General features: G+C 41.4%; 1 protein-coding gene across 5 annotated transcripts in view; it reads left to right on the top strand.

The window, feature by feature from the left end:
• NF1 (neurofibromin 1) overlaps positions 1 to 20,302 on the top strand; it is a 201,282-nt gene that overhangs the window by 45,056 nt on the left and 135,924 nt on the right. For all 5 annotated transcript variants that reach the window (XM_026680434.2, XM_087957081.1, XM_087957072.1 and 2 more), the window contains exons 16-28: positions 4,566 to 4,689; positions 6,109 to 6,264; positions 8,204 to 8,450; positions 8,873 to 8,946; positions 9,047 to 9,130; positions 10,172 to 10,612; positions 11,642 to 11,781; positions 13,977 to 14,099; positions 15,475 to 15,558; positions 16,327 to 16,443; positions 17,032 to 17,213; positions 17,304 to 17,515; positions 19,522 to 19,683. In XM_026680434.2, the coding sequence (XP_026536219.1) occupies positions 4,566 to 4,689; positions 6,109 to 6,264; positions 8,204 to 8,450; positions 8,873 to 8,946; positions 9,047 to 9,130; positions 10,172 to 10,612; positions 11,642 to 11,781; positions 13,977 to 14,099; positions 15,475 to 15,558; positions 16,327 to 16,443; positions 17,032 to 17,213; positions 17,304 to 17,515; positions 19,522 to 19,683 (2,146 nt within the window). The remainder of the gene's footprint in view (positions 1 to 4,565; positions 4,690 to 6,108; positions 6,265 to 8,203; positions 8,451 to 8,872; positions 8,947 to 9,046; positions 9,131 to 10,171; positions 10,613 to 11,641; positions 11,782 to 13,976; positions 14,100 to 15,474; positions 15,559 to 16,326; positions 16,444 to 17,031; positions 17,214 to 17,303; positions 17,516 to 19,521; positions 19,684 to 20,302) is intronic.

The following is a 20,302-nucleotide window of genomic DNA, read 5'->3' as shown; positions in this document are numbered from 1 at the left end:
CCAGAGCATGGAGGCGCTACCAGGAGACAGGCAAGTACATCAGGAGACGTGGAGGAGGCCGTAGGAGGGCAACAACCCAGCATCAGGACCTCTACCTCCGCCTTTGTGCAAGGAGGGACAGGAGGAGCACTGCCAGAGCCCTGCAAAATGACCCCCAGCGGGCCACAAATGTGCATGTGGCTGCTCAAACGGTCAGAAACAGACTCCATGAGGGTGGTATGAGGGCCCAACGTCCACAGGTGGGGGTTGTGCTTACAGCCCAGCACCGTGCAGGACGTTTGGCATTTGCCAGAGAACACCAAGATTGGCCAATTCGCCACTGGCGCCCTGTGCTCTTCACAGATGAAAGCAGGTTCACACTGAGCACATGTGACAGACGTGACAGGGTCTGGAGACGCTGTGGAGAACGTTCTGCTGCCTGCAACATCCTCCAGCATGACTGGTTTGGCAGTGGGTCATGGTGTGGGGTGGCATTTCTTTAGGGAGCCTCACAGCCCTCCATGTGCTCGCAAGAGGTAGCCTGACTGTCCTTAGGTACCGAGATGAGATCCTCAGACCCCTTGTGAGACCATATGCTGGTGCGGTTGGCCCTGGGTTCCTCCTAATGCACGACAATGCTAGACCTCATGTGGCTGACACACTCCTGCAAGTTCCTGCAAGACGAAGGCATTGGTGCTATGGACTGGTCCGCCCGTTCCCCAGACATGAATCCAATTGAGCACATCTGGGACATCATGTCTCACTCCATCCACCAACGCCACATTGCACCACAGACTGTCCAGGAGTTGGGGGATGCTTTAGTCCAAGTGTGGGAGGAGATCCCTCAGGAGACCATCCGCCACCTCATCAGGAGCATGCCCAGGCGTTGTAGGGAGGTCATACAGGCACGTGGAGGCCACACACACTATTGAGCCTCATTTTGACTTGTTTTAAGGACATTACATCAAAGTTGGATCAGCCTGTAGTGTTTTTTTCCACTTTTAATTTTGAGTGTAACTCCAAATCCAGACCTCTATGGGTTGCTAAATTTGATTTCCATTGATAATTTTTGTGTGACTTTGTTGTCAGCACATTCAACTATGTAATGAACAAAGTATTTAATAAGAATATTTCATTCATTCAGATCTAGGATGTCTTATTTTTGTGTTCCCTTTATTTTTTTGAGCAGTGTATGTTTTTCTCACTCTAAGACCATCAAACCTGTGTACCAGTTGTAATGTTCTTCATTATACTTTTCTCCCTATGGAGTGCTGATGTTAGATCTGGGGTGTGTGGGTTGCAATACTACACAGCTATGTTATGAGGACAGCTATGTATTGCTTTGCAGGTTACTTGTTTTTGAAAAGTCTTTATGTTCTAAAAATGAGAAGATGTCAAAGTACTTTGCTATAGATTTAACATCAAGCTTAGCAACTGAATTAATTTCATGTAGGTATTTATATATTATATGGAATACTTCAATGCTAATTGGGGATTGGGGTTGTACTTATTTTCTTTTAACAAAATAACATATTTTGTAGACTTTATTTCTTTTAACAAGTTAAATTAATTTTAAAAAGTGTTACAAATGTGGATCCATGAGAACTCCAAACTTGTAGAAGAAAAATAGGGAGTACCTTTATTACCATTTTCCCCCTCTCCTACTTTTTTTTTTCTTCTCACATTTTAAGGTGCTGACAAGGATGTTTTTGAGATTAAAAATCTGCAAAATTACATGCACCCAATATTTATCTAATGGCTACTCCTGCCAATTTTTCATAACAACAAAGAATGTAAACAATGAACTAAAAGACTCAAGGTCCATCCCACCCCTGAAAGGACCTAATGGTAAAGACTGCAACAATGACACTATTAAAGCCAACCTCTTTAACACATTCTTTGGCTCAGTATTTGTAAACAGCAATGGATCATGCCCAGTATTTCCTAGTCGAACCACAGAAACTACAATGATCTAATACATATTGATTTTACAGTAGATAATGTTGAAAAAGCACTACGCAATCTAAAACCATCTCTATCTATTGTACTGGATGGAATATGTGCCTACTTCTTAAAAAAGCTATCCACTGCCATAGACGAACCTATAAGCATAATCTTTGAAAAATCTTTCAGGACCAGCTCCTTTCCAAAACTATGGTCACAAGCCACAGTCATCCCCATCTCCAAAAAGGGAGACCCCAGCCTAGTTGAAAATTACAGACCAATCTCTTTATGCTGTGTCACCTGTAAAGTCATGGAATCAATTATTAACCAATCCATTATCCTCCACTTAGAGACAAACAACCTACTCTCCAATAAACAATTTGGTTTCAGAAAAAAACTATCCTGCAATCTGCAACTCTTACACTGCAAAAACATATGGACTACACAACTGGATCAGGGCAAAGCAATAGACAAATTAAATAGCAACCAAGTCAAGAGAATTGTCAGCAGAAGTAAAACTCACCAGAAAATGGGGGGGGAGGGAGTCTTATTCCAGTCCAAGCTGAAATGAGACAAAATTATTGGCAATACGGTTAGCATCATCGCTTTGAGAGAAGAGTTGAGGTTTCTGAAAAGATTTGTAGAGTTCCAAACACAAAACAAAGTACTCAGACTTGGGCTTTTGCAGCATCATACTGTATTTGGGTGAGTCATTAAGTAGTGTGGAAGGAAAAGCTGGCAATGGCCAGCAGGAGCTTCCATTTCTTTCTTCCTGTGTGTGTGTGTGTGTGTGTGTGTGTGTGTGTGTTCAAGGACAGTCAAAGAGCAGTAAACCATACCTGATTTCCAGTTATAAAAGTAAATGCTGTGTCGGAGAGTGAGAGAGAAAGAGGAGAGGAGGAAAGGGAATGAGAAAAGGGAACAGTGGGAAAGGAGAAGGGTGAGGGAAGAACTCGATCAGGGCAAAAACTCGATCAGGGCAAAGCAATAGACGCAATCTACATAGACTTCTGTAAAGCCTTTGATTCACGTGGTACACGACAAACTACTCCTAAAACTAAAATCTTATGGTATCTCTGGACACCTGCATAACTGGATAGAAGAATTCCTGTCAAACAGGCAACAAATGGTCAAAATTGGGAGTGCCCTATCAAATTCTGTACCTATCAACAATGGTGTCCCCCAAGGCAGTGTTCTAGGACCAACTCTCTTCATACTCTACATAAATGACCTCTGTGATCATATTAAGAGCAACTGCGTTCTCTTCGCTGATGATGTAAAGCTGTTCAACACCACAGACAATACTACTACCCTCCAAAAAGACCTCAACTATGTATCACAATGGTCAATCAAATGGCAACTTCAAATCTCAACAAATAAATGCTCTGTCTTACATATTGGCAAAAAAAATCAGAAAATAAAATACAAGCTGAATAGTCAAGACCTTGTTGATGATCCAAGCTCTGTAAAGGACCTTGGAATACTCATCTCTAATGATCTAAGTGCTAGAGCCCACTGTAAATACATAGCCAAAAAGGCATTAAGAGTTGTTAACCTAATCCTACGGAGCTTTTTCTCTGGTAATATCACACTCCTAACTAGAGCATACAAAACATTTGCTAGACCAATACAGTTCATCAGTCTGGAACCCACATTATGTATCTGATATTAGCACAGTTGAGAAAGTCCAGAAATATTTCACAAGAAAAGTTCTCCACTCCTCTACTCTTTGCAGAATAAATTATGCCACCAGACTTGAAATTCTAGACCTAGAAAACCTAGAACTACGCTGCCTTCAGTCCGATCTAAGTATAGTATATAAAATCATACATTGCAATGTCCTACCTGTTAATGAATACTTCAGCTTCAACCATAACAACACAAGAGCAAACAATAGATACAAACTCAAGGTTAATCCCACCAAACTTGATTGCAAGAAATACGACTTCAGCAACAGAGTTGTCAATGTCTGGAATACTCTACCTGACTCTGTGGTTTGTTCTCCAAACCCCCAAAACTTTAACCATAGACTTTATACTATTGACCTCACCCCTTTCCTAAGAGGTCTGTAGGGGGCATGCATAAGCGCACCAACGTGCCTACCGTCCCTGTCCTATTGTTTCTTTTATTTTTCTTATATTTATCCATGTATTCATAACTATGTTTTTGCTTATACCTATTATCTTGTAAGCAATTGACAAACCAAATAAAATAAATAAAAAATAAATAAAAATAAATGGGGATGCTTTTCAGACACTCAAAGTTGTAAGGTATATGTTTTGTGCTTTCACCTCTTAAACTTATCAGAAACAATTCTCAACCCTTGACACGTTGGTGTGAATTATGGATAAAACTGCTTCCTTCTAGTGTTTTGTATAAACATTTATACATTTGTGAAGATCTTATCATTTTCTACTCAGAACTTTGAGCCCCGAGGATTGGGCAAATTAAGTATTTTCCTGGGATAGTGTTGCAGTTTGTGGGATTTGGAGGGGAGGCAGACGAGTGTGCAGAATTAGGGAAATTGTAAATTGTCATGACTATTGCAGTGAACAACATCCTTAAAACGTTGCCTTGGATGCTATAGAATGCTCTGATTGATAACTGATTGTGGCTATTTTCTTATTTGCATATTCCTGAAGTTCACAAATGCTGTTTTGTATATGCAAGAGACTAACAAGCAATCAGATTCTCAGCAGCACAGAAATCCTCAAGTGGTTGCGAGAAATTTTGATCTGCAGGAACAAATTTCTTCTGAAAAACAAAGTAAGTGAAAACCTATTTGTTTAATTTCATTATACAAGGTGCAATGACAATAAAGTAAACTAAACTAAATCTTAGGGAGGCTTGAAGTTAGAACTTGTTGCTGGTTTGTCTACTTACTGGAAGCTTAGAAGTTCATGGAAAGAAAATTTGACTAGCTCCAGCTATTTGTAACATTGTTGCTCAGTAAAGGAAGTGAAAATGTACCATAACAGTTTTCTTAACATTGTGAACTAGATTTTATCTCCTTGGCAAGAAAATGAAAACCTTTTCTAAAATCTTTATTTCTTTTGTTGCTCAAGATATTATTGCTACTGTTTATCTCTTCTACATCTGCTTGGGGAGTTTGAATTTTGAGTAATCCCATGTATCAAAGCACACTATTTGTCTATTAGTGTCTTTTGGTGTATGATCCTATTGGACATTTACGCATTTAATTCAGCACTTCTGTAAGGGTTTCATACACTATTCTTTAGGTGAACAGCTCTTGGGCTAGTTGTGTGTGGAAATTGTCAATCATCCGGATCATGGTTGTCCCAAAGCTGATTTTCAAAAGGCAATTGTACTTTCTTGGATTTTTTTCCTTGAAAACGTTTCGCTTCTTATCCAAGAAGCTTCTTCAGTTCAGAAGAAGAAACGGAAGAAACATCTTGGATAAGAAACCAAATGTTTTCCAGGAAAAAAATAAGGAAATCCATTTGCCTTTTGAAAAGCACCTTTAGGACAGCTCTTGGTTTAGGAATTGGCGGTCACCCAGGGAGAAAGCATTTTGCCGATTGTATCAGGGACCAGTTTGATTTTATGGGGAAGAATTTCAGCTTTGAACAGCTCATATCCCTACTAGGAGGGTAAAGTTCAATCTTGGATCAGTTAGCATTTCTCAGCCTCCTCTGTGTAGGTAAATTAGGTGTGGTATTCACCTAATAACTGCTGCAAAAAAGGTAATAAAATCAGTCACAGTCACGTGGTTATCCACTCGATAACCAGCACAACTTGTGACCGTAATTCTGGGCTCAAATACAGCTGTAACTTGAGGACTGCGTGTGTTGCATGCAAGCACAGAGGATTAGCAGTGGGATTTGTTTCAGATGGTATAAAATGACTACCATAGAATTACAGCGAGTACTATATGAGCTTTTCTCAAAAGATAAATGAACCAGTTCCCTGAAAAAGAGTCCCTTATGTGGGTGTTAAATTTCCAATCCTCTCATTTGAGGACTCCTCTTTTGTGAAGAAGGGGGAGGGGGAGATCAATTTGTCAAGTGTCGTTCATGATGCTTTTACTCATATTACAAGTGTTTTCTCTCCTTTCATAAATGTAGGACCATCACCCACCTTTCTTTCCCTCCCATTTTTCTTTGATATTTTTCGCTCCTTTCAAAAGTTGGATGACTCTTAAATTCTTCTTCCTTCTCTTTGTAGCAATCAGATAGGAGTTCCTGCCCTTTTCTCTTCCTTTATGGGGTAGGATGTGATGTCTCTGGGGGTGGAGCTAATCCAATTTCTCTTGACCACGAAGAGATGATGCGCTGTATCCCGGGAGCTCCGCTCAGGAAGGGCAAAGGGAGTTTCTGCATGGTGAGTAAAGGGCTCCATGGAATGCTATTTAACCCTAAAATTTCTTGCCTGGGCTACAAGCAGTCCTTGACTTACGACCACAATAGAGCCCCAAAATTTATGCTGCTAAGTGAGACAGTTGTCAAGTAAATTTTGCCTTAACACTGTGGCTGGAAAGACCTTGACGATCTTTTTTGCCATAGTTTTGTGAATCACTGCGGTTGTTAAGTAAGTGACAGGGTTGTTAAGTGAATCTGGTTTCCCCATTGACTTGGCTTATCAGAAAGTTACAAAAGGTGATCACATGATTCCCCGCCCCCCGGACACGGCAAATGTCGTAAATATGAATCAGTTGCCAAGTGTCTGAATTTTGATCATGCGCCCATGGGGATGTTGGCAATGATCATAAATGTGAAAAATGGTCATAAGTCACTTTTTTCAGTGCCGATGTAACCTTGAATGGTCACTAAGCAAACTGTTGTAAGTCGAGGACTAACCTGTATGTGGTGTTACAAGCCTAATAGTCACTTAGCTTTTTGTGCCTGAGTTTTCTTTTTCTGCCTGCATGTCCATCTACTCAGATTATGCCCGTTTAGGACCTGGCAATCTTCTTTGACTTGATCCCTTCTTCCTCCACCCAAGAGATTGCTTCTCAGCAGCCTCGTGAAATCTTGTATGGAAAAAAAAAACACGTCTTCTGAATTGTTGGCCAATGTAGTTTGATTTAATTTAAATTTCTAAAGGGTAGGTGACTTTTAGTGTTACAGGGAATGGTCTGATATCTGTAAGTGCAGTGTTGTAACTCTATGCTTTAATTCTATTTTCTGACCTTTGGTCTTGCTACAGAAATACTTCCTGTCCTTTCAGAGGCTGCTGAGTAGGGAAGCAGCAGTCTTTAGTGTCACCAGTAACTGGCTATGTGATGTGTGATGAAAAATGTCACCTTGAATCATATGCCTGGCTGGATTTGTCTCACACACCCTGTGATTTTTAAGATTATGGTTACAATATAAAAATCTTCCTGCTCGGTCTGGATTTTTTTCTGTGTGATGTTTTTTTGAGTGAACCCAATATTGGTAGCATGTTCAATAAACTATACAGGGAGGGGGAAACCAGATTCACTTCATCATGTTACTAACTTAACAGCTGCAGTGATTCACTTAACAGCTATGGCACCATTAGTCGTAAGATGGGACAAAACTCACTTAAGAACTGTATCACTTAGTAACAGAAATTTGGGGTTCAGTTATGCTTGTAAGTTGAGGACTACCTGTATAGACATGAAATTCCCAAGGAGTGGTCTCCTCCAAACTCTTAACGTTTAACTAAGCCTGCTATGCAATCCCAACCTCTGTAGACACCCAAGCAGGTGAATGGGGAATTATCCAAAGGAAAAAAAAAACCACTAGTTTGCTTCTTGGTGGCATAATGGTCTCTTCCGTTAAAGAAACTTCCTTTTGGTCTTGCAAATTTGTCATAAAAACCTATTTTGGATGGGAACTCCAGGACTATTCAGTATCTAAAGTGCTAGAAAATGGTAATCCTTGACTTATGACCAGAATCAGAATTTCTGTTGGTAAGCAAGATGGTTGTTAAGTCAGTCACGCTCAATTTAATGATCTTTTTGGTCATGGTTGTTAAGCAGGTTTCTGCAGTTGTTAAGTAAATCAATATGGTTGTTAAGTGAATCACCCCCCCAATGGCAAACACATGACCTTGGGATGCTGCAGCCTTCATAAATACCTATTGGTTGACAAGTGTCCACATGTTGATCATGTGACATGAGGATGCTGTGATGGTCATAAGTTGTAAGTTACTTTTTCCATTGTAACTTGCCATTATAACACTGGATGTTAGCTAAAATAATTGTTGCAAATTGAGGATTCACTGAACATATATTAGGCTTGAAATACTGTATATGAAAAACGACCACCGCTTTTCCAATGTTTTGTCTCCAAAGGAAAGCACTGTCGGTTGCAGTGGGACACCAATATGTCGCCAAGCCCAAACCAAGTTAGAGGTTGCCTTGTATATGTCTCTCTGGAGCCCCGACACTGAGGCAGTGCTTGTGGCAATGTCCTGTTTCCGACATCTCTGTGAGGAAGCAGACATCAGGTGTGGGGTAGATGAAGTGTCCGTTCACAACTTCTTGCCCAACTATAATACCTTCATGGAGTTTGCTTCTGTGAGCAATATGATGTCTACAGGTAAGAGGAGGTCTCATTGCAGTACACATAAACCTGAACTATTAAACATAAGATTTCTTTTCAGTATATTCACCATATTTTCAATAGATAAACATCAGGCGCTTCTTTAAATTCTTAATCTTTTGCAACTGGAGCCATAGGTGTGTACAGGTTCATGTATCTTGATGCCTATTGCTTCGGTTTCCATGTAACATTGATGCCTTAGAAACTCAAAAGTTCACTTTCAGAATATGGACTTGGTCTGAGTGACCACAGCAACGATAATACAAGAGTTTATGTCATATAAATAGTTTTTGACTTATGACCAGTCACTCAGCAAAATTATGGGGGTATTTAAGATTCGGATGTTAATAAAACTGAGTTTTATTCTGCTGTTAACAAAACAGAAAATATTCTCAGTTTCTGACTGCAACTCTTTGTAGGAAGAACAGCTCTTCAGAAGAGAGTGATGGCCCTGCTCAGGCGTATTGAACATCCAACAGCAGGTAACACCGAGGTAGGCTTTTTCCTTTTCTTAGAAAAAAAGTTAGTTTTAGCAGTCACCAACTGTTGTTTATGCTGTGTGATCAACCAATATCTTTTCTGATTTGTTGTAGGCTTGGGAAGATACACATTTTAAATGGGAGGCGGCTACAAAATTGATCCTCAACTATCCAAAGACTAAGATGGAAGATGGCCAGGTAAGACCAAGGCTCTTAGAGGAACATCACCTCTAGGAATGTTGGGTTACAATTTCCAACTTATCCTTAATCTTCTGTTGCTACTCCAGAAAATTCCACTTCATTTTGCATTTGAAAAATGAAAGCAAGTTCATTTCTGTTTGAGTGGAACTTCTAATGCTCAAAAGGAGACAAATATACGTATCCCGGGATAATGTTGCAGGGTCCAATTTGGGTCAGTCACCGGGACCAGAGGTTTATCTTCTGAGCTTTCGGACTTGTCCCGGAGCCCATCCTCAGGGAGCTTCTCTCTGCCAGAATGTGTGCTTTGGACTATTCTGTGCATTGTATTTATGTGGTGTCTGATTGGATGTGGCTTCTTATTGGTTGATTGGGGTGTTGATGACTTAGCTATTACATTGTGGGCTGTTGTTTGTGTCAGGATTCCGGCAGTTGCCCTAATTAAATCATGGGCCTCGAGCTAAGCTTCAAAAACTTCAAAGGATTTATTAAGAGCGAACATATCGGCACGACCTGTATGAAGCCGATTCTGAGACACGTAATTCACTGTCACCCTTGACCCTGGTTTCCCCCCACCCCTCTGCGTGTATCATGTTCATAGCCAAGAGTCATCAATCACGTTCTCCAATTAGAGATTTGCCAGGCAGAAATTCCAATAGCTTAGTTATAATCTTTGCAAGATAAGAATGGAATACACTTTCGGTTCCAAAGTGCTGCACTGCTCTTTCAAATTTCTCCCCCTTCTGTTCATGGCAACTCTAAAACAGGCATAGAAATGTTTTATGAGTTGACAGTTTGCTTGTGCTGCACCTAAGATCACAGTTTGTGTGTGTGTGTGGCATGAAACCAGAAGTGGTTTCCAAAGTGGAAACCAAACTGGCTAATTCTCTTTAATTAAAACTGTTAGCTTTGCCATCTCCACCAACTCCACTTTTTCCATTCTTAGTTCCATTGTGAGAATTCACATATCTTTCCACTTTTGCACTTATAGAATTCCGGCCGCTGTCCTCACCCCACCTTCTTGTATGTCACTCTCTGCAGGTTGCTGAAAGTCTTCACAAGACCATAGTCAAGAGGCGGATGTCCCATGTCAGTGGTGGAGGTTCCATTGATCTGTCAGACACAGACTCTTTGCAAGAGTGGATCAACATGACCGGCTTTCTGTGCGCCCTTGGTGGAGTGTGCTTGCAGTATCGCGGCAATACACCCTTTCCATCCTATAGTCCCCCCATGGGCCCCGTGAGCGAGAGGAAAGGCTCCATGATCTCCATGCTGTCGACTGACGGCAACACCGAGACTCCTGTGAGCAAGTTCATGGACCGCTTGTTGTCCCTGATGGTCTGTACCCACGAGAAAGTGGGTCTGCAGATACGAACTAACATTAAGGACCTCATAGGCCTGGAGCTGAGCCCCGCCCTTTATCCAATGCTTTTCAACAAATTAAAGAACATCATCAGCAAGTTCTTCGACTCGCAAGGGCAGGTAAATGTTCAGTTTCATTTAATTCACTTAGCAGCCGTGGCAAGGAAAGTTGTAAACTGGGCCAAAACTCAACAATTGCCTTGCATAGCAATGGAATTTTGGGCTCAATTGTGGTTGTAAGTGCAGGACTACCCAAGTGAAGGATTCCTCCTTTCTACCACATTCCTGTATTTAGAAGACAAATCAGATTGATGATTGGGATAAGGGTATTACTCAGAAACAAAATAACTCAAGAGTCAGATCTACCTTCAGCCATGGTAACTGGCTGGATGTCCGTATAAGCCATCTTTTGCTCTTGGACTCAGTTTGTTTAATTGACAGACGCCCTGATTGATTCATTCATTGGTTGGTTGATTAGGTAGTTGGCTGATTCTGGAGATTTCTACATAGGAAATTAATATTGGGGAGTAATTTGTTGTCAGCAGAACTTTGTAGAAGTACTAGCTGGTTTTCCATCCTCAATATCTAGATGTTTTTGCTTTGCCTTTCTTTATTAAGATACTATCAGTCATTTGGTCCTGTTGATGCTTTCTCAAAAGGCAACTGACCTTTGCTTTTCCTTGAAGACGTTTTGCTTGTAATCCAAGAAGCTTCTTCAGTTTTCTTCAAGGAAAAACAAAATCCATTTGCCTTTGGAAAAAGCACCTTTGGGACAACCATGATCTGGATGATTGAAAATTTCCATAGACATCAATCACTTTATCTTTTTTCTATCAAAAGAAGTGTAAATATGATGCCTTTATTATGGTTAGATGATGTCATAGCTCCTTGAAATACTACTTAAAAAGTTACAGCAGAAGTTATAGTATATATTATAGTTAGCATATGTTAACCATTGAGATATTATGGGATACCCAAATCTTGCAAAATAACTATGTTCTCAGATGGGATTTGACAGCACAGGTGGGCTATCAGAAATTTCTCAAGGGTCTGAAAAAATTGCTGACACACAAAGCAGAAAATTAGAAGAATTTCAAAAGGAAATATGGTGAAAATTTATAACCAACAGCATGTTTTGCTCCTGCGCAGGTCTTGTTAAATGACACCAATACGCAGTTTGTGGAGCAGACCATCGCGATCATGAAGAACCTGCTTGATAACCACACTGAAGGCAGCTCAGAACACCTTGGGCAAGCCAGGATTGAGACCATGATGCTGAATCTAGTTAGGCAAGTCAGTTCACTCCTCTGATTCTCCCCTGTGGCCTGTGTGTTTATTGCAGAGCGAGGGTGTCTGCTTTTAGACCCAACAATCACGCAGAAGCAAGCTGAATTTTGTTGAATGATGGGACTGTAATTTAGATAACAAAAGGGCAAGTAGAGCGCTTGGCTGAGCAGTTGCACCCAAGTTCCAGAAAAAATACCAGGAAGGCAAGATAGCAATAGCAGATGCCACTATATATAGTGTTTTATAGCACTGTCTAGGCAGCTTACAAAGTCATCGTATGTTCCCCAAAATTCTGAGTCCTCATTTTACTGACCTTAGAAGAGTGGAAGGCTGACACAACCTTGAGCTGGTCAAGATCGAACTCCTGGCTATGGACAGAGTTAGCCTGCAATACTGCATTCTAACCACTGTGCCACCATGGCTCCTGGTATCATAGATCTTGCCTGATACCCTGGGCGCAATGCTGGTAGTGCCAGTGGAGATTGAAGCTGAGAGTTCAGGCATTCAGAGCCTGCAGAGTCTACCCAAAGTCATAGCCAAAAGAGACATATGGCAGATCCAGAAAGTAAGTAACTAAGATCACATGAGTCTCGGAAGAGGGATGAAGCAGCAGTAGAGTAATAAGACTAGTCTGTCCATGTAGGGTTCAAAACAACAGGGAGGTCCACTAACTGGTCTCTTAGAACAGGGATCCCCAATCCATGGACTGGTACTGGGCCGCAGCATGCCAGAAACTGGGCTGCACGAATAAGCGAAGCCCCATCCATGGGATGGAGGCAGCACATGCAACCACGCTCCCTCTGATCTGCAGAAAAACTTGTCTCCATGGAACCAGTCCTGGTGCCCAAAAGGTTGGGGGCCACTGCCCTAGAACACCAGTCTAACAGAGAGTAATGTGCTGGTAGCTGCTCCTAACAAGGCTCGGTTGTGGGCATGAATTAATAAGAGGCATTCTCATTGCTTCCCAAATAAATGATCCTTCATTCTGTCCTTCAGAGTGACCACTTGTCCTAGACCTAGTATCCCTTCCAGAATCTGATCTCATATTCTCCTGGTCATAATCTCCTTGGTCTGCTTCAGGGAGTTGACCTCCTACCAGCTCCTAAGAATCACAGCTGGTTGAATCATGCCTTTCAGCCTCTGATTCATATTTAGGAGACCGTATAAAAAGAATAGGCAACCTATCTAAGAGAAAGAATAGGTAACTTATAACCAATAGACTACCTATGTTTCCCTGAATCTCTCTTGTGAAACTCCTCCAGATTGAGAAACAAAACAAAGGTATTTTCTGTGCTTAATGTACATGTTTGAAAAATCATAACCATTATAAAAAAAAAGTCCTTAAATGTTTTTATAAGGTTTTTATTTATGTTTTATTTTTATCATCTTACTTCCCTTTTTGTATCTTTATTCTCGTGTGATTTCTATTTGTAAAAATCTGTCAAAGGCTTTACAATAGAAAAGAACAACTGGGAGGAAAGGAAACTCCTAAAAATTAAAATCCTAAAAACTTCTTGAAATTTTTTCAGCAATCCTTTCTAATATGCAACCATTTCTTTTTTTTTTTAACTGTTAATTCATGGGCTGTCAAAGCTGAACCACCTCCAAAGATACCATTGTTATTTCATGGATAAGAGGATCCATTGAAAGCTTTTGTTTGTTTGTTTTTTGTGCTGTACCATTCATATATTTTCATTCATATATGTTATGATGGCTTGGTTCAACAGATAAAATCTATCCATGCCTTGAAACTGGATGTCCTATGGATAGGTTGAAGTTCAACCTTTATAATCCCCAGATAGCTATCAGCACAAGGAACCAAGAATGACACAATTAATTACTCCGAGTAGTTTCTTTATTGCTGTTCACCCATAGACAGGAATCTTGCCAGACTAAAGCACAATCTGCATAACTATCAGATAAAACCTATCCCTTCTGACTTCCTTCTGCATACCAGGAACTCAAGGCTGATTTTTTTTTTTTTACGTTTTTGGGGAAAGACCCCCTCCTTCCTGCAACCCAACATCAGATTCCCCCACAATAGTATAGTCCAACCCAGGTACCAGTATGGGAATGCTGATTTATTAGGGAAAATCCAGTTTTGGCCTGTGATGGCTTTGGAGGAGATGCTCAGAGGATGTTGGCAGTTGTCGGAAGTTTCATTAATTGAGAGGCCTTATCTCATATCACCTGACAGGTACGTGCGTGTCCTCGGGAATCTGGTGCATGCAATTCAGATCAAAACCAAACTCTGCCAACTTGTGAAGGTAATGATGGAGAGGCGAGATGATCTGTCCTTCTGCCAAGAAATGAAATTCAGGTGAGATTTGTTTGAAACTTTTGGAGCCTTTATTAAGAACTATGATTACATCTTCAAAATGGCAGCCTATTAGCATTGAAGTGGACCCTACAAGGTTTGGTTTTGGAATAGGAATGGTGAGGGCATGCAAACAAATTTAGTGGGCAGATAGTAAATAAATTTAGGAGAGAGGAGAAAGTGAAAACAACAGAATTCTTGGAATTTAAGAGAAAGAGGAGCATAAGTCCCAGAAGTAACAATTAAAAACATATTTTAATAAATAAAAATAAAATCTCCTCCAGATTAAACTCAAGTTCTAATATTTTCACAAACTTTTTACTTCAGTTTCCCATACTCAAGAGATCTATAAGATTTTCTAGTGGATGCCATCTATGTACTAGCCAGTCGCAAACCACCTCAACTTTTTCATGTTAGCCAAAGTTGGTTAGCTAATGCTGCCTGGCTGTTTTATGATGTGATAGCTACTAATACCTTATTTAGCTAGTGGCAGAAAATAGGCATGGTTGCTGTAAGAGAAAAGAATGTACCGTATATGCCGGTGTATAAGACGACCCGGCGTATAAGACGACCCCCCAACATTTCCACTCAAAATATAGTTTGTTATATACTCGCCCTCTTCCGCACGCCTTCCACTTTTGCACTTTTTTTTTTTTTTGAGGCACTTTTGTCTACCGTGGAACGATCCGTGAGCGAAAGGAGCAGCCAGCCTTCTTCCAGCTCCCAGAACGAGGCTCGCACCACCGGGCTCTGCTGAGGTATCCGGCTGGGGCTGTCAGGAGTTGTTACCGCTGGCACGGCTCGCTGCGGCTCCAGTCCGCGTTTCTCGGGAAGGGAAAGGCAAAAAGGAAGAGCCGTGGCGGCGCTTTGCAATGGCAGCAGTGGCTCCTGGTTTTGCCTTTCCCTTCCCGAGGCAACGCTGGACTGGAGCCGCGCGAGCCGCGCCAGCGGTAACAACTCCTGACAGCCCCAGCCGGATACCTCAGCGGAGCTCGGGCGGTGCGAGCCTCGCTTCCTTGGGAGCTGGGAGAAGGCTGGCTGCTCCTTCGGCTTCACGGGATTCGCTTCCACGGTGCGCAAAAGTGCCTCAGCCGCGGGCAGCCGCAGTGCTTCCCAATTACTATTTTCCGGCGTATAAGACGACCCGGCATATAAGACGACCCCCCCAATTGGAGGCATCTTTTTCAGGGCAAAAAAGTCGTCTTATACGCCGGCAAATACGGTAATTGTATTGATTCTGTGGTGAGGGAGGGCTCAATATAAGATTTCCAAGATAGCATTTTATCTAGCATTTGGAAAATGTTCCACATAGTCTCTTTCATTTGGATTTTGTCAGATGTTGTTTCTATACATTTTGTTCTCTAATTCTGAACTCCAGGAACAAGATGGTGGAATATTTGACAGACTGGGTTATGGGAACATCCAACCAGGCTACAGATGAGGATGTGAAATGTCTGACAAGGTAAAAAGAATACACTGATTATGCAACAGGTTGTTAAAAATAATTTATAGAGTGGTTGATTAATAACAGATGGAATTCATTGGCTTGAGGTTGAATGCTATGAATGAATGAATTAATTAATGAATGGTGGAGGGAATAGAAAAGAAATTTCAGCAACTGCACATTGAGTTCATTGTGTTTATGTTTACAAGAATCAGTCTGGTATATTTGGACTAGAAGTGGAAGAGTCTGATTTTAATCCACCTTCAGCCACAGAAGCTCCATGGGTCATTGTGGACTCATCATTCCCAGACCAAGAGACAGTCTGATATACTGCTAATTAAGTGCAGGAATAGAAGTGGGGAGGCCCTGGTTCTAGTCCTCCCCATCTACAAGATCTTCCTGGAAAGGTGGGGAGGTGTTGCTTCAGGCCATCACTTCTCTCTCAAGAACCAGTGTGATACAGAGGTCCAAGTGTTGGACCTGGGAAGACCCAGGCTCTAATCCTCTCTTAGGCATGGAATCCATGGCAACTTTGGGTCAGCTCCTTCCTGTCACCCAGAAGCTGGGTAGTGATGAAAGTGCTGGTTTAGAAAAGAAGAAACTCAAGTTCAAGTCCACCCCTAGCTATGGAAAGTCCAGTGTGACTTTAATCAGGCCCCTACTTCTCAGCTCAAGATGAGCAGGCTTAAGACTCTTGGTTGCTTTAGACCCCATGCTTCCCATGTGAAAATCATGTGAAAAATGCACTTTTCATTGATTCATTCCATTCATTGTTTTACTGTTCAGAGACTTGGACCAGGCAAGCATGGAAGCTGTTGTCTCTCTTCTGGCCGGGCTTCCACTTCAACCAGAAGAAGGAGATGGAGTTGAATTGATGGAAGCTAAATCCCAGTTATTTCTCAAGTAAAGGCCTATTTTTTAGCACTTGATAATTGAAATAGCCAAACTTCTATTCTACTTGGTCAATAAGCATTGTCTGGGCATGAATGTATACAGTGGCTATATGGTCTAAACACCCCTGTTAAAATGCCAAGTTTTTGAGATGTAACAAGATTAGACTAAGATAAATCACTTCAGAATGTTTTCTACCTCTAATATAAGATATAAACTCCGCAATTCAGTTGAAAAACAAACTGTAATGACTGTGAAGATTCTCAATCAGGTCATGGTTATCCCAAAGGTCCTTTTCCAAAAGGCACCTGGACTTTTTTGGTGTTTTCTTTGAAAAAATTTCACTTCTCATCCAAGAAGAACTGAAGAATAAGAAAAACAACAATAAAAATATAGACTTTTTATATCCACTGTAAGAGCAGATATCCTGCAAATGAACTTGGGAAGAATGTATGCCTGAACACTGAATATGTCATGAAGAAAGGCATCTATTTTGCAGATAAAATTATTTTGCAGATAAAATGTTTGAGGTGACCACTTTTATTGATTATAAGAAGATCTTCCTGGAGAGATGCAAACCTTTTTTTAATATACATTTAGGTACTTCACCCTGTTTATGAACCTCCTTAATGACTGCAGTGAAGTGGAAGATGAGAGTGCCCAAACAGGCGGGCGGAAACGTGGGATGTCTCGAAGGTTGGCTTCCTTGCGGCACTGCACCGTTCTGGCTATGTCAAACTTGCTCAATGCAAACGTGGATAGCGGCCTTATGCACTCTATAGGTAAAAACGGATGAGTTTCTCCTTTACTTTGTGGACATTGGAAGTGCAAAACGATACCCAAACTCTTATCTTTTTGTTGTTGGTTGGTAGGGTTAGGATATCACAAAGATCTCCAGACAAGAGCTACGTTCATGGAGGTCCTCACCAAAATTCTGCAACAGGGCACTGAGTTCGACACCCTGGCGGAAACTGTGCTGGCGGATCGGTTTGAGAGATTGGTGGAGTTGGTCACCATGATGGGTGACCAGGGAGAATTGCCCATTGCCATGGCCTTGGCAAACGTGGTGCCTTGTTCCCAATGGGTAAGATGAATCTCACTGTGGGTTGCTCCTATATGCCTTTACATTGGTGAATGCTAAATTTGAGTTACAGTTGGGGTATATACAATGAGGACAGACAAAAGGGAGATCACAATCTACTGGTTTCCTTTAGGACAGGGGTATCAAACTCGATTTCATTGAGGGCCACATCAGGGCTGTGTTTGACCTCAGAGGGCCAGGTGGGCATGACATAGAACTTGTGTCGGGGGCATTTGTGGCCAAGTGCTAAAGCAGGACTTCCCTGAGACCTTTCTTCACTCTCATTATAATCTTCCTTCCTTCCTTCCTTCCTTCCTTCCTTCCTTCCTTCCTTCCTTCCTTCCTTCCTTCCTTCCTTCCTTCCTTCCTTCCTTCCTTCCTTCCTTCTTTTTCCTTCTTTTTCCTTCCCTCTTCATTTTCCCTTCTTCTTTTTCTTCTTCTTCTTCTTCTTCTTCTTCTTCTTCTTCTTCTTCTTCTTCTTCTTCTTCTTCTTCTTCTTCTTCTTCTTCTTCTTCTTCTTCTTCTTCTTCTTCTTCTTCTTCTTCTTCTTCTTCTTCTTCTTCTTCTTCTCTTCTCTTTCCTTTTTCTTTGGCTTTCCTCTTTCCCTTTCTCCTTTCCTTTCCCTTCTTGCATGCTCAAATGCAAAAGGGGAAACATTTCTCGTTTTGTTTTTAGTTTGTTTTGATAGTTCTCTGCCAGCAAAAAGGGAGCTCGGGGGTGGGGGGGGCAACATGCCCTCCCCAGATCCGTTTTTGGCCTGGACAGCTCCTGCAGCCCTCTGCCAGCAAAAACAGAGCCTGTGCCCTCCCCCCAGCTCCATTTTCGCTAGCAGAGGCACCGCAGGCCGGTCCTTTTCTGTTTCCAGGCCGGCCCCATGGGCCAGATCTAAGCACCCTACGGACTGGATCCAGCCTGCGGGCATTGAGTTCGACACCCCTGCTTTAGGAGGTCTACACTCCAATGACGTTTTTTTTCTTTCTCAACAACTTAATAAAAGGAATATCTGCAAGGTCTTATTTTAAGAAGCAGTTTAAAAGGAACTTGACCTGGATATATTGGATATATTTGAGCTCATTCTGAAATGAGTTATACACTTTTTCATTAGAGTAGTCGTTGATTTACAACTGTAATTGACCCTGGAATTATGGCTGTAACTTGTCACTTGTGACATTTGTTAATTGGTTCACTGCATAACTGCCTCCGATTTTATTTTATTTTTTTGTGGCGGTTATTAAGTGAACTCCACAGTTGATAAGCAAACATCTCAGTCATCAAGTGAACCCATTTTCCCAACAGCTTTTTTCTGCCGAAAAGCAGAATTAAATGCTGGAAACATGCAAAAAAAAGGCTGAAAATCGTGGTCATGTGACTGCAGAATGGTTTCATTTATTTATTTATTTTTGTCAATTGCTTACAGAATAATAGGTATAAGTAAAAACATAGTTATTAATACACGGATACATATAAGAAAAATAAATGTCTATGGAGATTCTCAGTCATCCAGGTCATAGTTGTCCCAAAGGTTTTTTTTCTTTGAAGACATTTCGCTTTTCCTCTAAGAAGCTTCTTTAGCTCAGAACTGAAGAAGCTTCTTGGATGAGAAGTAAAACGTCTTCAAAGAAAAAATAAGAAAGTCCAGGTGCCTCCTGAAAAAGCACCTTTGGGTGACTGCAGGATACTGAAAATGGCCATAAATGCAAGCTGGTTGCCAAGCACCCCAAATGGGAATCCTCTGACTGCAGAGTGTGTGTGCCTGGCCATCAGAACTTCAAAAACAGGTAATAAGTAGCTTTGGGGAGGACTATTGGAGCTTCAAATGGCTGCTAAGTGAATGGTCATTAAACAAGGACTGCCTGTATATTGTAATTGTAAGTCCAGTCTTGTTAACTGTGTTGGCTTGTAGTTTTGAGTGCTGCACAAACCCAACCAACCGTGGCTTATTCAACAAATCAAGAACAAAACCTAATTTAAAACTCTCTCTGTTTTCTTCTTCTTCTTTTCCCCCGAAGGATGAACTAGCTCGTGTTCTCGTCACCCTTTTTGACTCAAGGCATTTGCTTTACCAACTGCTCTGGAACATGTTTTCTAAAGAAGTGGAGCTGGCTGATTCCATGCAGACGCTCTTCAGGGGAAACAGTCTGGCTAGCAAAATAATGACTTTCTGCTTTAAGGTACATTTGACCTTCGAATCTGGTTTGCGGTGCGGAGAGATTTGGGGCCAAAAGGTTAAGACACACCAAACCAGATGGACTTAGAAAAATTTGGCCTTCCCTCTTAAGATGCAGGTTTGAAGTTGTAGCTGTTGTCTGAATAAAATCACAGTAAAATGATTCTGTATGCTGATTTTACACCAATCCACAGAATTCCCAGGATAGCAGTTATTAAGGATGCATGCAGATCTTTTAAAAATCTAGTTTAGGGTGACATGCTGACTTTTTAAATGTCTTAAGTGACAGCTGTCAATATTTTTTGCTGCAGCACTTTCAGATTTTGGATTGCCTGTGGACCTCGTGTTTCGGGATATCCCCTTCCTTTTTGTTCTCAGCTCTGCTTGCTGGATCTCCCAGTCAGCCTCTTTTCTTTGTGTGCCAATAGGAAAACTGTACATTATTGAAAACTTGCATAGGGAAAAGATCCCTGACCCCGAAAAGAGGTGTTGGTTCAGGCAGGTGGCCGACCATGCTGACTCCGAGCAGGTGTTATGTACAAAAGTATGAAAAGAAACAAAATGATCAGGCAGTAAGAAGCTAATGGTGGGAACAAACGTACACTCCCCTCCCCCTTGGCTGA

This window comes from Notechis scutatus, chromosome 1, assembly GCF_049901735.1.
Source record: "Notechis scutatus isolate UNSWTSFEM ecotype Mainland chromosome 1, rNotScu1.2, whole genome shotgun sequence".
In the NCBI taxonomy this organism is placed as follows: Eukaryota; Metazoa; Chordata; class Lepidosauria; order Squamata; family Elapidae; genus Notechis; species Notechis scutatus.
This window is presented reverse-complemented; position numbering and strand designations above follow the sequence as displayed.